At 33.7% G+C, this 15,551-nt stretch overlaps 1 protein-coding gene and 1 long non-coding RNA gene across 13 annotated transcripts in view; both read right to left on the reverse strand.

Annotated features, from left to right (window-relative positions):
• Positions 1–4,357: 4,357 nt before the first annotated feature.
• Positions 4,358–15,551, reverse strand: part of LOC127864044 (uncharacterized) — a 103,127-nt gene continuing 91,933 nt past the window's right edge. For 7 of the 11 annotated variants that reach the window (XM_052403726.1, XM_052403725.1, XM_052403722.1 and 4 more), the window contains 5 exons: positions 15,108–15,242; positions 14,078–14,198; positions 11,516–11,655; positions 9,274–9,294; positions 4,358–6,983 (listed from right to left, as the gene is read on the reverse strand). In XM_052403726.1, the coding sequence (XP_052259686.1) occupies positions 6,666–6,983; positions 9,274–9,294; positions 11,516–11,655; positions 14,078–14,198; positions 15,108–15,242 (735 nt within the window). In that variant the 3' untranslated portion in view covers positions 4,358–6,665. Of the gene's footprint in view, positions 6,984–8,494; positions 8,509–9,273; positions 9,295–10,254; positions 10,270–11,515; positions 11,656–14,077; positions 14,199–15,107; positions 15,243–15,551 lie in introns of those variants that run through there. The other 4 variants (XM_052403723.1, XM_052403729.1, XM_052403724.1 and 1 more) reach the window with 4 other exon arrangements.
• LOC127864046 (uncharacterized) lies at positions 11,677–12,442 on the reverse strand. Of its 2 annotated transcripts, XR_008041399.1 has the most exons (3): positions 12,289–12,442; positions 11,999–12,143; positions 11,677–11,853 (listed from the first exon to the last, which is right to left on the reverse strand). It is a non-coding gene; the product is annotated as an uncharacterized LOC127864046 (long non-coding RNA). The 2 variants fall into 2 exon arrangements; XR_008041398.1 differs by having other exon boundaries at positions 11,999–12,442.

The raw sequence follows: 15,551 nt of genomic DNA on the forward strand, positions 1-15,551 counted from the left end.
AAGCTTGAATTCATATGTACAACTTTCTCTTCACCGAAAATAAGCAACATGTGCATTTTAAGACGTACTTGCGTATTCAAACTTTTTATTATCTTAATCATTTTTTCAGCTGTAGAAAGCATATGCGTTACGAACGGACGGGGAAAGCACACACAAGTACAAATACCGAATCAAACAGACATATCATGGAAGTGCAACGATAACACTCAGATACATACATGGTTGAACAGCGAGGGTTTGTCTCACTGGGCGTTTTGTTTAGCCTTACATAATGATTTTTAAAGCGCGCTATCGAATCCGGGCTTCTGTGAAATGTAATGCAATCAAAATTACAATTTCATGAATACTTATCTCAATTTTTATCTTATTAGTTATTTAATATTTTAATTAATCGCAATTAACATAGTTTAATTAATTTCAATCAACAAAATCTTAAATAGTTAGTGTATTATGTTAGAAAACGCTTAATTTTATGTAAGCAATTGTGCAGTTTATTTAATGATAACAATATATCAAATTAAAAGCAGTTTACGCACTAGCGTTAAGCCCCGGTTTCCCAAATCCTTACTCATTTTGTAAGCACATTTTCCATTGTGAAGTTCACATCATGCATTAAATGTAAGAAGTTTAGGATATATTTAATACATAAACAAATAATAATAAAATATAATAATAAAATAGAATCAATAAACAAATACATAAATTTGATACATTTTAAACTTCAAACAGGGCAACTATTCAAGGGGAACTACTTTTCTAAATAAATCTGCATAACTTATGTCTACATTTTCTCAATGCGGTGCGGACTTCAATGACTTTGACCAGACTCAGCAAATAATTTCTTTCAGCCACTAAATAATGCGCTTAAATTAACAGAATAAAGGAATATCAATAATTCGAACGCTATCCTATTTACCTCTGATTTCGCTTGCCTTTGCTTTCTGATTTGAAGTTCTTCCCTCCATGAATTTCCCTTAATGAATATAACTGTATGTTATTTCCGACACTTTAAGATTTTCATTGAAAGTTTTTTTAGGGCATCTGCTTTTAGCAGCCTCAATGTTCCTTAAACTACGTTTGTAAAACTGTACACAATTTGAACGCTGGTAGAATTCAATTTTGCCTATTAATGCACCATAAGTGGAGAATTTTTCCCCAACAGTTAGACACGGCCATTTTTAGTGAACTAATATATATTGCTTGTATGAAACCATCTATTTATCAATTGTCTAAAAGATAATTAAATTATTTGTGTAACTCAATTTCTGAGAACTACCTTTGACGGCTGCCGTCATTGAATTTCATAATATCGATGACGCAACTTATTAAAAACAGTTTTCACGTCTTACAAAGGAACGTCGACTAATTAATGAATCAAATTAGAAACCGAATTAAATTATTTGTGTAACTTAATTTCTAGGACCAACCTTATACTGCTTCGTAAACTAAGGAGAAACGTTTCGATGTAATGTTTAGAGGATGTTTTGTATCATAACAGTTTTAGTTGGTCTCGTTAGCGGTCTAAATTTACAGAGCATATTTTGCAATTCGGTATGTGCTTAGAAGCCTTAGGTACGGTAAGAACCGCAACTCACACTGCTAGGGACGATTACCGCTGCCTGTCTGCAGCAGACGACAAATGATTCTGCTTTAGCAGTGAGTGTATATACCAGCTTGTAAGACGACATTGGCCAGTCCTAGTGTTTATCATTGAAATCTGTACATATTGGCTGCTTTCAGGGAAAACGGGGCTTAATGCACGTCAAATAAGATTAGCCTGTGCACACTGATTAGCATGTGCAATGCGCACAAGCTCATCAAGGACGACAACAGCGAACAACTTCAGTGCCTTCAGCGGTTTGATTAATTTATTGTAATTTGCATGTAATTTACAATATATTCATATGTCACTTCATGATATGCATCCAATGTTTACGGTGATTTTTTATAATTAGTCAATGCACAATTTGGATTTATTCATTTGGGAGCTATCATGAATGAAGGTCATCTAAGGTCAAAAATGACGTTAAACAGCTACGCCGAAAAAAAATATTACTGATTAACACTATACTTTATAAGCCGTACGGCTAGACAATATCCATAGGAAAGGTTATACATACAGAGCCGTACGACTAGCCACTGCCTTATTTAATTGGCCGAAATTTGAATACTTTATATATATTGTATTAATTAAAAAAAGATAAGTGCATTAAAAGAACTATAAAATACATTATATCTGTCTTTGGTGCATATTACTATACCATACCCAAAGGCTCATATATTGACGTTTTCATAGTTACCGGATATGCATTGTGTTATCATATCTCCTCATTCATATCGACCAGATACTACATGAGAGGGACGTAACACGCTACTCTCTATGTATTGGAGCCCGCATTTACCAATCAATTCTTAACTCAAGAATAAGGATTAGACTTAGATCCAAAGGATTGCAGTCTTCGGAGTTAAAACACAGCGTTAAATGTTAAATATTATTTACATGCAGTGCCGTATCTCAACTAATTTATTGGCTAAAAATCTACGTTGGCCTAGATATTGTGGCCATAAAACATTTGAATCAAGGCTGGAGGCGATTAGGTAAAAATATCTCTAAAAACAGTTGATAAAACTTGCTGATTCAATGACCAATGGAACTTGAATGTAATACCATATAACTGCTTCATTGAACACTTTCACTGTTGCATGGGACGGATGATCAATCATTTGTTCAACAAAAACAGCAGCAGTCTTCTATTGATGCATTCAGCAAAATTAATTGAGGGGTGACATACTGTGACAAGCTTTTGTTTCTCTTGGTTGAAAGTCTATTCTTTCATCGAAAGTCAAACAATGGTAAGCCTGTTCATAAGTTCCATTTTCTAAGAGAGAGGCTAATTGCTCTTGGTTCAAAGTCTATTCTTTATTCTAAAGTCTAACAATGGTAAGCCTGTCCATAAGTTCCATTGTCTCAAAGAAAGGCTAATTGCTCTTGGTTCAAAGTCTATTATTTATTCTAAAGTCTAACAATGGTAAGCCTGTCCAAAGTTCCATTGTCTCAAAGAAAGGCTAATTTCTCTTGGTTCTTTAGTCGATTCTTTATTCTAAAGTCTAACAATGGTTAGCCTGTCCATAAGTTCCATTTTCTTAGAGAGAGGCTAATTTCTCTTGGTTCAAAGTCTATTCTTTATTCTAAAGTCTAACAATGGTTAGCCTGTTCATAAGTTCCATTTTCTAAGAGAGAGGCTAATTTCTCTTGGTTCAAAGTCTATTCTTTATTCTAAAGTCTAACAATGGTAAGCCTGTCCAAAGTTCCATTGTCTCAAAGAAAGGCTAATTTCTCTTGGTTCTTTAGTCGATTCTTTATTCTAAAGTCTAACAATGGTTAGCCTGTCCATAAGTTCCATTTTCTTAGAGAAAGGCTAATTGCTCTTGGTTCAAAGTCTATTCTTTCATCGAAAGTCAAACAATGGTAAGCCTGTTCATAAGTTCCATTTTCTAAGAGAGAGGCTAATTTCTCTTGGTTCAAAGTCTATTCTTTATTCTAAAGTCTAACAATGGTAAGTCTGTCCATAAGTTCCATTTTCTAAGAGAGAGGCTAATTTCTCTTGGTTCAAAGTCTATTCTTTATTCTAAAGTCTAACAATGGTTAGCCTGTTCATAAGTTCCATTTTCTAAGAGAGAGGCTAATTTCTCTTGGTTCAAAGTCTATTCTTTATTCTAAAGTCTAACAATGGTAAGTCTGTCCATAAGTTCCATTGTCTCAAAGAAAGGCTAATTTCTCTTGGTTCAAAGTCTATTCTTTATTCTAAAGTCTAACAATGGTTAGCCTGTTCATAAGTTCCATTTTCTAAGAGAGAGGCTAATTTCTCTTGGTTCAAAGTCTATTCTTTATTCTAAAGTCTAACAATGGTAAGCCTGTCCAAAGTTCCATTGTCTCAAAGAAAGGCTAATTTCTCTTGGTTCTTTAGTCGATTCTTTATTCTAAAGTCTAACAATGGTTAGCCTGTCCATAAGTTCCATTTTCTTAGAGAAAGGCTAATTGCTCTTGGTTCAAAGTCTATTCTTTATTCTAAAGTCTAACAATGGTTAGCCTGTGCATAAGTCCTATTTTCTAAGAGAGAGGCTAATTTCTCTTGGTTAAAAGTCTATTCTTTATTCTAAAGTCTAACAATGGTTAGCCTGTGCATAAGTCCCATTTTCTCAGAGAGAGGCTAATTTCTCTTGGTTCAAAGTTTATTCCTTATTCTAAAGTCTATACAATGGTTAGCCTGTGCATAAGTCACGTTTTCTCACAGTCAGGCTCAGTTTGTCCCATATGTGCTGCCAAAAGTAAACTTGAATAAGAACAAAACTCAACCATTTTCCTGCATTATATTTTATCTGCGATTTAATATGCACATATTATAACAAATACATGGCGTTATTGAGTAATTTGTACAACAAAATAACCAAGCAACAACTACAATGTCATGTCAAGATCTGTGAAAATATATAAACATTTATTTACAGGATATATGTGCACTCTTAAATAATTAAAATAAAGATTTAAATGGAATGCAATTACAAACAGTATACATTAATAATGAGAGAACAAAAGGGTATTATTAATTTAAACAAAGCACCGCATAACGGGTGTCACGCTCGGCTGCGGGTGCAGTTTTGAATAAATGAAAGCTTGTCCGATTTTTTTTTTTTTTTTTTTTTTTTTTTTAAGAGGTCACAATAACCTTGACCTTTGACCTAGTGACCCAAAATGGGTGTGTCATGTAGAACTAATCAAGGTGCAGCTACATGTGAAGTTTCAAAGTTGTAGGTTGAAGCACTTTGATTTTAGAGCCAATGTTGAAAACATTAACAAAATGTTAAGGTTTTAGCACACCAGACAACACGACGACGGACACGGACACGACGAGCTGGCTATGACAATACCTCGGGTTTTCTCCGAAAACAGCCGAGCTAAAAAAGAGTAGGCCTTATACTCGGTCTTGTATTATTTTCATACTACATTCAAAACAATACAATTGAAAGTATAAAATTGACCAAACTTTATAAAAATTCTTATTTACACATGAAGGTAAAAAAAAATCCTGTCATATTATTACTAACATGAGTTTTAAATACGTTTTCTTTCAAAACTTTTTTTAAAAGTATGGCTGAGTTAAATTTCGTGTGACACTTAATTTCATGCTAAGCTTAGTATACTTTTATTTTTTAATCTGTCAGTTTTATTCACTGAAATGATAACTTTGTATAAAATAGACAAAACAAATTATGATTTCCAATAAGCAAGCACTAACTTAAATTGAAATATGTCTAATTTTGAATTCGTCATTAGTTAAATGGAACTGGTTAGAAAAGTCTACCATATCTGTTCTCTATCTCTCGCAAGCAAAGACAACATTATTTTATAACAAAGATGAGAATTTCTCAGGTAAACTGGCACAGTCGTACAATATAACAGAAAAACTAAACCCAATATAACAGAAAAGCTACACCTTAATAACATATTATTTGCACGGTAAATTGCATATAGAGATATGCAATTTTTAATTCTAATAAATATATCATGTTGAATAAAATACCCTCTTCCTAAAAACAGCAAAAAGGCGATACTATAATATTTTAAGTGATATTAACATTGCCAGTTACCACATTAACATTTGGAAGTCTTTAAAAGTTCATCAGGAAATGGTCACAACAGCTAAAACTCTAACGATAAAAATGAACAATCATCATCAAATACAGTGAAACGATGGAATTTGAACATGCTTAAAATTTGCTTTTGTTATGAACACTAATGGTGGATTATAAATGCATACTCATTATTATGACAATTTAATACATGCAAACTAAGCTCAGATCTGGAAGAAACATTTCACATGATATTAGGCAAAATGCAGAGGTGAGTTAAATATCAGAGGTACACCATAGCAACAATATCAACAGTGAAATTGCACATTTGGAATAATTTTTAAAAACAAAAATTCCAGTTTTGCATTAATGATTTACTAACATACTATTCATAATTATGTGTGACCCTGTTTTCTTTTCTTTTTTAAATTAAGTTATTTATGTATTCATTTAAATATTTTTTTCAATAAATTTAAATATTTAGCTGGTCCCACTAAGTTAAGATCGCAATGTTGGAATCATGTAATTGTTCATCCCCCCGCCAAAGGTGGAGGGATATAGAATTGGAATTATCCATCCATCTGTCAGTCTGTCACAATATTTTATAAGAGCTATATCTCGGAATATATTCAAGATATCAACAGGAATCTTCATGGGTGTATAGATATCAATGTCAGGGGATATCAATTCAACAAATTTGCTTATTTTATATAGAATTGATAAAAAAGAGATAAAATAAACATTTTAATTAATGTATGAACCTTCATTCTTTTTCTAATATCTCGGGAGCCTTTTCTTTAACTCCAGTATTCATATTTTCCCAGAATTTTGACATCGCTGATATTGCTCCAGTCTTAATTTTGGGGGACTTTCTTTCTTCTGGGGTATCAATATCAGCACCAGTTTTTACATTAATTTCCAATGGCTGAGCAACTTTTTCTGTAGGTTTAACACTGTTTTTGATTGGCTGTTTTAAATGTAAGTTTGAAGATTCATTATCACTGATTGGTTTATTAGTATTTCCAGTGGCAAGATTAATCTTCACAGCATTTTGAGATTTTGCGTTTTGCTTGACCAACTGGCTTTACACTGGATGAAATCTGTACACTTTGTTTTGGAATGTGAGTCGACTGTTTTTTAGATTTATTGTCTTCAGAGAAGTGGTACACTTGTTTAGGCATATTAGGGGTCTGTTTGATTTGTTGTCCTGTGGTTAGTGCTGTAGAGCGACCCGGTTGAACCGGTTTTGTGTCATTTGCTGATGAATCAATTGCACCAGACGTGTCACCGGAAGAATCTTTCAACCGTTCTAATTGTTCTTTTGGAACGCTTCGTGCTGTTATACTGTGAATCTGGAAAAGGAATATAAAAGATATCATCAATGTTAAATGCATTCAAAATATCAATTATAAGTACCGGTATGCCATATCTTTTTATGATACTATTGGTATTGTGTCTGATTAATCATGATACATACTATCAAAGTCAAAGGCTGGCAAGAAAACAGAAGTATTTAATGTTTGCATGCTCTAAAAGAAAACGTAATGCAAAGATAATTATACATAGCTTAATAATAAAGTTCCAACAAACAAATGTTAAAAGCAACAGTATTAAAATAATACAAATATACACATACATATTTGCAAATGCTATGAAATACACACAGGTATAAAGGATATACTCGAGAGGGCTAGTACACAAGGGTGCAGGGCTCTTGCACAGATATCATAGAAATTTTTGGGGAGTTACTTTACATTGTTTATTTTTCTCTGTGTAAAATTTTGTGTTGTTTTTTTTTCTTCAAAAAATTGACTTTAATGTGTTAAATCCAAAGGATCAATAAACCCGAAGAATCATCGAAAAAAAAATGTCCCACACAAATAATGATTTAATAGTTAACATATATATGGCATATAATATCAAATATAAATGATCATTAAATGTTCCAAAATCTTTTATTTGAAGATTAATATTGATCCTTAATCTTTATAAAGACCTATCCCCGGCAAAATACAGCATGTTTTTTTAAGTAAAGATAAAAAATATAGTCGGATGTCGTTATTATTTAAAAGTTGGAACAGTTTATTGATAGTTCAACAACATGATTGGCAGCTACCGGTATATAGCTCTACCATACAACATTATACATTTATAATTTAGATAGACACTTGATACAAGGCTGCTTGTTATATTGACTCTTTGTATGTGCAGTGCTCTGTAAAAAAAGGGGGCTTAGCATGTGCGTAAAGTGTTGTCCCATATTAGCCTGTGCAGTCTGCAGCAGGCTACTCAGGGACGACACTTTCCACTTTTAAAATATTTTTCGTTTTAAGACAGTCTCTTTTTAGTAAAAATCAATATTAAGCAGAAAGTGTCGTCCCTGATTAGCCTGTGCAAACTGCACAGGCTTATATGGGACGACACTTTACGCACATGCATTAAACCCACTTTTCACAGAGTAAGGCTCGTATAGTTGTTTTCTTTTTTAATATAAATTAGGTCAATATAAAAACAATCAAACATACATAAAGTTTACTTATACAATATGTTGTCTATGTGATTATCTGGGTAATAAATAACTAAAACTTTTGGTTGAGGGTTTGCCAGGTTTTCTGAGAGCGCTACTGGAACTATTTTTAGGGGAAATACATTTGATATAACGGTTCCCTATTAATTGAACATGTATTTCAGACAAGACAAATAATACTTGTATACCCTCTTATAGCATTATCTCTTGCAAGGGCCATTAAATGCATAAATGTTAATCAGAGTTAACAAATAACTATAAAGTTAATGATAATACATTATATGAGGATGTACGAGTAATGTTCTACAATACAGGGGTTAAGAGTGTAGAAAATACCATTTGGCAAAGGGCTGAATATAGAATATATCAAAATTGAATAGCAGAAAAAACAACTATAAGAAAACTAAACAAAACTTCTACACTAGCTTTTATCGGGACTAATGATGTAATTTTAAAAATATTATTTCTATTTTGTTTTACGATTCTTTCATAAAGGACACATTCCACCATTTACCGGTGCAAACAATAAAAGTCATTAAAACATTGTGGAAAGTAACAATAATCGTGTTGAAAATTTTAATTTCATGGACAGATGTATTGAAAAAAGACATGAAACATATAATAAAAGAATAATGATACAGCATTAAGGAAATAGGAATAATCCTTGGTCCTAACTGATGAAGTATTTTAGTGGCATTGTTAACAAGAGCCAGCTCTTGACAGTGTAAGCTCAAATGCTTAGCTAATTCAGTCTTGTTTGGGAAAACTGGGCTTAATGCCTGTGAAGTTTGCACAGGCTTATCAGGGACGACACTTTCGGCTGATGAAGTATTTTTCTTTTAAAGGAATCTTTTTACAGTGAAAAGTCTAAGTTTAAGCTGAAAGTGTCATCCCTGATTAGCCTGTGCAAATTGCACAACCTAAGCTGGGATGACATTATACACACACTTGCATTTAGCACGGTTTTCCCAGAACGAGACTTTTTTAATCAACAGTTAGTTTAATTTCCATTTGGGGGTTTTGCAGTTTGTTTAGAGAGTTTTATGGCGATAAACAACTAACACGAGACAACTAGGCTACATGCAACTAAGTCACTTCTACAAAATATAACCTACAGGCATTTCATCAGATGTATCCTGGAAATAGGAGGCAAGACACATTAATAAGGTATTTAAAAGTTGCTATGTGCTGAAAAAAACTTTGCAAATGACCAATGTAGAAAACCAAAGTCAAATTTATAAATGAACTTGACTGTTTCTTAAAATGTTTATGTTTTTGCTGATCAAGATAAGATCTGACTGGTCCCGAAGTTTAATGAGTCCACTTAAAACAAACCTTTCGAAATGCTGCAAAGTTGTTGTTGAAAGTTTCACTTCAAATGTTCTTTATTAAAGATTGTAACAATTATCCTTTATATTATTTCCAGTTTTCAGTTTGTGTGCGTGTTTTTTGTCTTCTTTTTTTTAAATATTTCAATATTAGCATAAACAAAATTATCAAATTTCCATTCTAATTATTAAACAAGAACATGCCAATAATAACAGACCTTAACAACCAATCAGAAGTGCCGAAGACATTCAGAATTTTCTTGATAATTTCAGCTTAATCTACCAAAAATAATTTTGCAAAAAAAAAAGGTTTTTTGTCTTTATGTCGAGGAAGGGAAATTCAATTATAGATTCACATATCAAACATGCCTATTTTAAAACTTAAAGCCTTAAAAATCACAGAAGTGTTTATTAAAGCCAATAAAGGGCCAGAGCGACACATACTCATGCTAATCTTTAAACAAAATACATAAGCTGAGAAGTTTAACAAGGACATGCAGATTTGAGGCATTCATTCCTAACTGAAGACATTGAAAGCTATGCTTCTTGCATACATGTTTGTTAAATAATTACGTGTTGTAACAAATGACAGCCAGAAGTTTTTATAATAGCAAATATTGCACCAATGCACAAGCATGGAACATTCAGACATGCACAATTGCTGTTTTCAGAAAAGTGATGATGACACAAAAATTTGAAAGACAATGCACAACTAGAACAACATTAAATTTTCTTTTCCATAGAAAACCAACACTCTTGCACACTTACCGATGAGTCAATATGCTTTATCAAAACAGACATGATCATAATAAACTGAATATTTGTGTTGGAGAATATCTCCAGGAAACGATCAAGTGCTCAAGGAACAGATTCCATTGTCATATAGACATCTGCACCTACATTTGAATTTTTACCCTCAGTAAAATATAATTGTGTAACATAATAGCATTATCACACAAACTGTTCTTAAAAAATTAATTAATAACCCATAAGATTGGTTTTAATAGCTTACAAATAACTTTACACATATACATGTTTGTCAATATATGGCTTCTGGCCAATGAACAATTGCAAAAATTAAGAACACAATCACATAATGCGAGCAAAAAAACAGAGACATATATAAATATTCGAATATTCTTCCGCTTTGATAGTATAATGAACATTTCCTGTCAGTCGTAAGTAAGAACGACTTAAATAACAAATGTAAGCACTATACATTGACCTCAAATGCATGTCTGCACGTATATTCACATTAATTAAATGTAATATGTTGTTTTTTTATTTCGTAACAATGACCTTGACCCGACTGGCCCCAAATTCAACCCCATGCTGGATCACCATGTGAGCTGCCTACACACAAAGTTTCATCAACATATATTCATCCTACCAGAAGGTTTTTTTAAAGTTACTATTAATTAATCTTTTCGTTAACAACCTCTACCTTAAACCAGCTGGCCCCAAAATATAAGGTCTCTAAGCAGGTTATCTATTTTCAAAGTTTCATCAAGGTTGGTCAATGCAAACTAAAGTCCTTGATTAGCAAACAGAAACCCTAAGTTTAAGTGTTTAAAGTACAAAAGAGGCATTATTTTGCTTAATTACAGGTCAGAGTTGTGGTCTGCTCATGACCGTATAAGTATAATTACCGCTAAATGATATTTTATTGAATATCTAAAGTAGATATAGAGATATTGAGCTAATGCACACACAAATATATCTGAATTTTCTAAGTGCAAAAAGGGGCACAATTCTGCTAAATTGCATGTCAGATTTATGGTACTTTGTAGGAACCCCACTTAATGAGCCCAAGCACATGTGCCATACTGTGGTTGAATAACAGTGATATGGACATGTTGTATGTTTATCAGGTCAATTATAGATGCCAATACAATTACACCAACATTAGGATGAGTAGTATAGATTGGACTATTCTGTGAATTGTCTTGCTATAGAGGTTTAGCTACTTTATATTCTCGTTCATTATTTACTGAAACTTTTCTATGTTATATTGTTAGGAAAAACCTACCCGCTTGATTGAGGAATCTTTCTCCGTCTGTTTAGTTCCACCAAACATGGCTTTTAATCTATTAACACTGGGCAGTTCAATGGAGTATTCTTCATTGAACTCTGTGCGACTTTCCGGAAGATCACTTTCACTGGTTATTCCTGTAATGTAACGGAGAATGGTGTGTTAATAAAAACATAATTGTGAATCATAGTAGAAATTGAGTGTTCAAGTGCCTAATCTCTCTTTTTTTGTTAACCTCTTAATACAAGGGCTGTTTGTAAAACATGCATGCCCCCCATATGGGCTGTCAGTTGTAGTGGCAGCCATTGTGTGAATACGTTTTTTAGCACTGTGACCTTGACCTTTGACCTAGTGACCTGAAAATCAATAGGGGTCATCTGGGAGTCATGATCAATGTACACATGAAGTTTCATGATCCTAGGCGTAAGCTTTCTTGAGTTATCATCCAGAAACCATTTTACTGTGTCAAGTCACCGTGACCTTGACCTTTGACCTAGTGATCTGAAAGTCAATAGGGGTCATCTGCAAGTCATGATCAATGTACCTATGAAGTATCATGATCCTAGGCATAAGCGTTCTTGAGTTATCATCCGGAAACCATTTTTCTAAGTTGAGTCACCGTGACCTTGACCTTTTACCTAGTGACCTGAAAATCAATAGGTGTCATCTGCGAGTCATGATAAATGTACCTATGAAGTTTCATGATCCTAGGCAAAAGTGTTCTTGAGTTACCATCCAGAAACCATTTTACTATTTCGGGTCACCGTGACCTTGACCTTTGACCTAGTGACCTGAAAATCAATAGGGGTCATCTGCGAGTCATGATCAATGTACCTATGAAGTTTCATGATCCTAGGCATAAGCGTTCTTGAGTTATCATCCGGTAACGATTTTACTATTTCCGGTCACCGTGACCTTGACCTTTGACCTAGTGACCTCAAAATCAATAGGGATCATCTGCAAGTCATGATCAATGTACCTATGAAGTTTCATGATCCTAGGCCTAAGTATTCTTGAGTTATCATCCGGAAACCATCTGGTGGACGGACGGACGGACGTACGGACATATGGACGGACCGTATTTTTTTTTGGAAACGTTTTTCTAATGTTTTCTTCCAAGAATATTGCTGACAACGTTTTTAGTGAATTTTTCTAAGACCGTTTTCTGTGAAAAAACCATCTAAGAAACTAAAACAAATTTCGTTCGTAAAACAATTCTGTTCTTGTTGATAGTGACCTCACACCTAATTTCTATTTCCTTTGTTTACTGTTCTGTGAGAGGTCAAATGTTTACATAACTGAATTTATAAGGCCCTGGTTTAAGGATATGTAACATTTCATCGGTTAATTATAAATAGAAATTAAAACATATTCTCAGCAGGAAGTGGGGCATAAAGCACTTTTATTCTTTGAAAATGTGTAAAAAATGGCGGAGTACGATGAATGTTTTCTGATTTATGACATGGATTCTGACCAGCCTTTCTATGGATTTGATGAAGTAGAGTTTGAAAGTAATAGAGATGTGTTAATTGAAGTTAAAATGATTTACTTTGAGCCAGACATTAACGTTACGAGTAGAGCTAACGGTTTAAATGTGGCATCGGATTTAATGGATTCGCGCGAATTCTGGACGAGTGTTGTGTCTGTAAAATATTAAATGGAAAGCTGTAAATGTATCAAGTTGGAAAAGAAAACGGATGGTTGCATAATGGTATGCGTGAAATAATGTAATTCTACGTATTTATTTTCATAGTTTTGTCATTTTGTAACCATTCACATTCGTCACTATTTGGAATTCCCGTTTCTAAAAATAGAACATTTTGGAAGCAACAACAAGGGGGGCGACTCGTGATGTCAGCAATCGTTAAGGTTACAATATACTAAATAATCGAGTCATGAAGGGCTGTACTCTCTAAACAAATCATCATATTTTCCTCGAAGGCATGTTATACACTTTAGACTGTTGTTCTGGTTTTATCGTTTGGAGATATTGATAGGGTAAGCATAGGTATTCACTACTAAATCCCTGAAATAGGATAAAGTTGGAGATTAAAGTAAAAAATGGCACTGCCAAAGGTTACAATCCACTAGAAAACGGCCGAAAAAAAGGCGCAAAAACAGTCGATTTTGATTTGAGTCGAATTCTTTTTTGGTTTGAACATGACATATCTTTTTATTGCTTAAATCGATTCAGCTCTGATTTAGAATGCCCGTCAAGAAAAGGTATGGTTATGGGGTTCTCTATGTGCAAAATGTTGTATTTATTTTCGCTCAAAGTTGTCACTTTTACATCGAAACATATAAGAAAACTATTTAGTATATTTTGACCTAAACATTTACTTCAGCAGCTACTTCCCTGTATCTTGCAACTATGCTTTCAGCGCCATCGGCGCTCTCGTTTATCACTTTGACCAAAAGAAAAATTCTGATATAATATATTTGAACACATGTTCATATATATATATATATATATATATATATATATATATATATATATATATCAGAATATTTGTTTGGTATTTACACTAGTATTCCCTATCTACAGCTGCACTATCCTACCTTTCAGGAATGTTGGTTCTGGTTTCTCTATAGGGGGCGGGGTAATTGGTCTAGGGGGAGGCGGCTTAGGGGCGTGATAAGCCTTGGAGGAGGCAACAACCTTTGGTGGGGGAGGAGTTTCCTGTAAACACAAGAATCAAGTGATGAACGCTTACCACTCAGATACGTACTTTAAAAAGGTCACTGTGGTGTTGTAGATATGGTGTCCGCCTTGCAAAGGTCACGGATTTGATCCCCAATTAGGGAGCGTTCTCCAGGTCTCCACAAAAAATACCAAGTACTGGTTCTCTCCAGGAAACGCACTCAAAAGTGTTTCAATTTACCTTAGGTATTTGATCAAATCAAGCTTAAATAAATAGGTTTAAACTAGAAAGGCACTCTGCCTCACTTGAGGTCCCTTAGAAAATAAAATTAAATTGAAGACCTTTCTTACTCAATACAAGTTTTTAAGGCTTCATTTCCAGCCCTAAGATACTGATTAGCAAACTGCACAAACACTGAACAGACAGCGAGCTACTTGCAGGCTGTATTTGTTTGATGCTGGTTTCTTGTAGCCATTTTCACTTTGCTTCTGATAGGGAAAGGGTTAAAAGCATATACAATTGTAAGCTGTTAGGATGATACTGGATGATAACTTGAGTTTAAGAAAGGAAAAATTGACATTGATGCCCAAGTAAAATTAAAAATAAATTTTATATCTACATATATCACACTATTTAGCAAATCACTGGTACGTGTCAAGCACCGAATTGTTGTTTTTTGCACTACACATAAAATGAAGTGCACAGATATAAAATTAAAACAATTGCCAAACATTTGATAAAAAAAGTATTCAAATACAAATTAAATCAGTTGTAGACTGACTACATAATATGGAAACAGTATGCAATTCGTGTTAATCTTGTATGCGAAACCATAGTTTGAATATTTTTATCACAATATTAACAAATGTTATTACTGTAAATCTCTGTGAACCAATACAGTAAGAATATTTCATCATAATATACACAATTATTGGGATTCCTGTTACCATGGTTTCTGAGTTGATGGTTGTCCGGGTGTCCGAAAGCTGGATCTGCTGCAGGGCCCTCACTTTCTCCTCCAGGGAGAGGGATGTGTTGCCATGGATACCCACGGAGCGAGACACAGGGGCCGACAGAACAATCTGCAAAAATGGAGGACAAAACACAACTAAGGGGCCAACAGAACAATCTGAAAATGGAGGGAAGAAACACAACTGAGTTAGGGGCCGACAAATTGTGAAAATGGAGGACAGAAACAAAATTGAGTTTGGGAACATTTTTTTCAGAAAGCTCCAGTAGCCATTTGTTTAAAACTGGATAACTTTAGCATGCCAAAAAGATGGCCATTGGATAAGTTTATACATTTCTGGACAATTTATTGAAAGTGGTAATCATATTGTGAAAAGAAAAAAACTGATTTAAATAAATCTGGTTTGACTTAAGTTATCCAA

The sequence above is a fragment of the Dreissena polymorpha genome, unplaced genomic scaffold, assembly GCF_020536995.1.
Source record: "Dreissena polymorpha isolate Duluth1 unplaced genomic scaffold, UMN_Dpol_1.0 chrUn089, whole genome shotgun sequence".
In the NCBI taxonomy this organism is placed as follows: Eukaryota; Metazoa; Mollusca; class Bivalvia; order Myida; family Dreissenidae; genus Dreissena; species Dreissena polymorpha.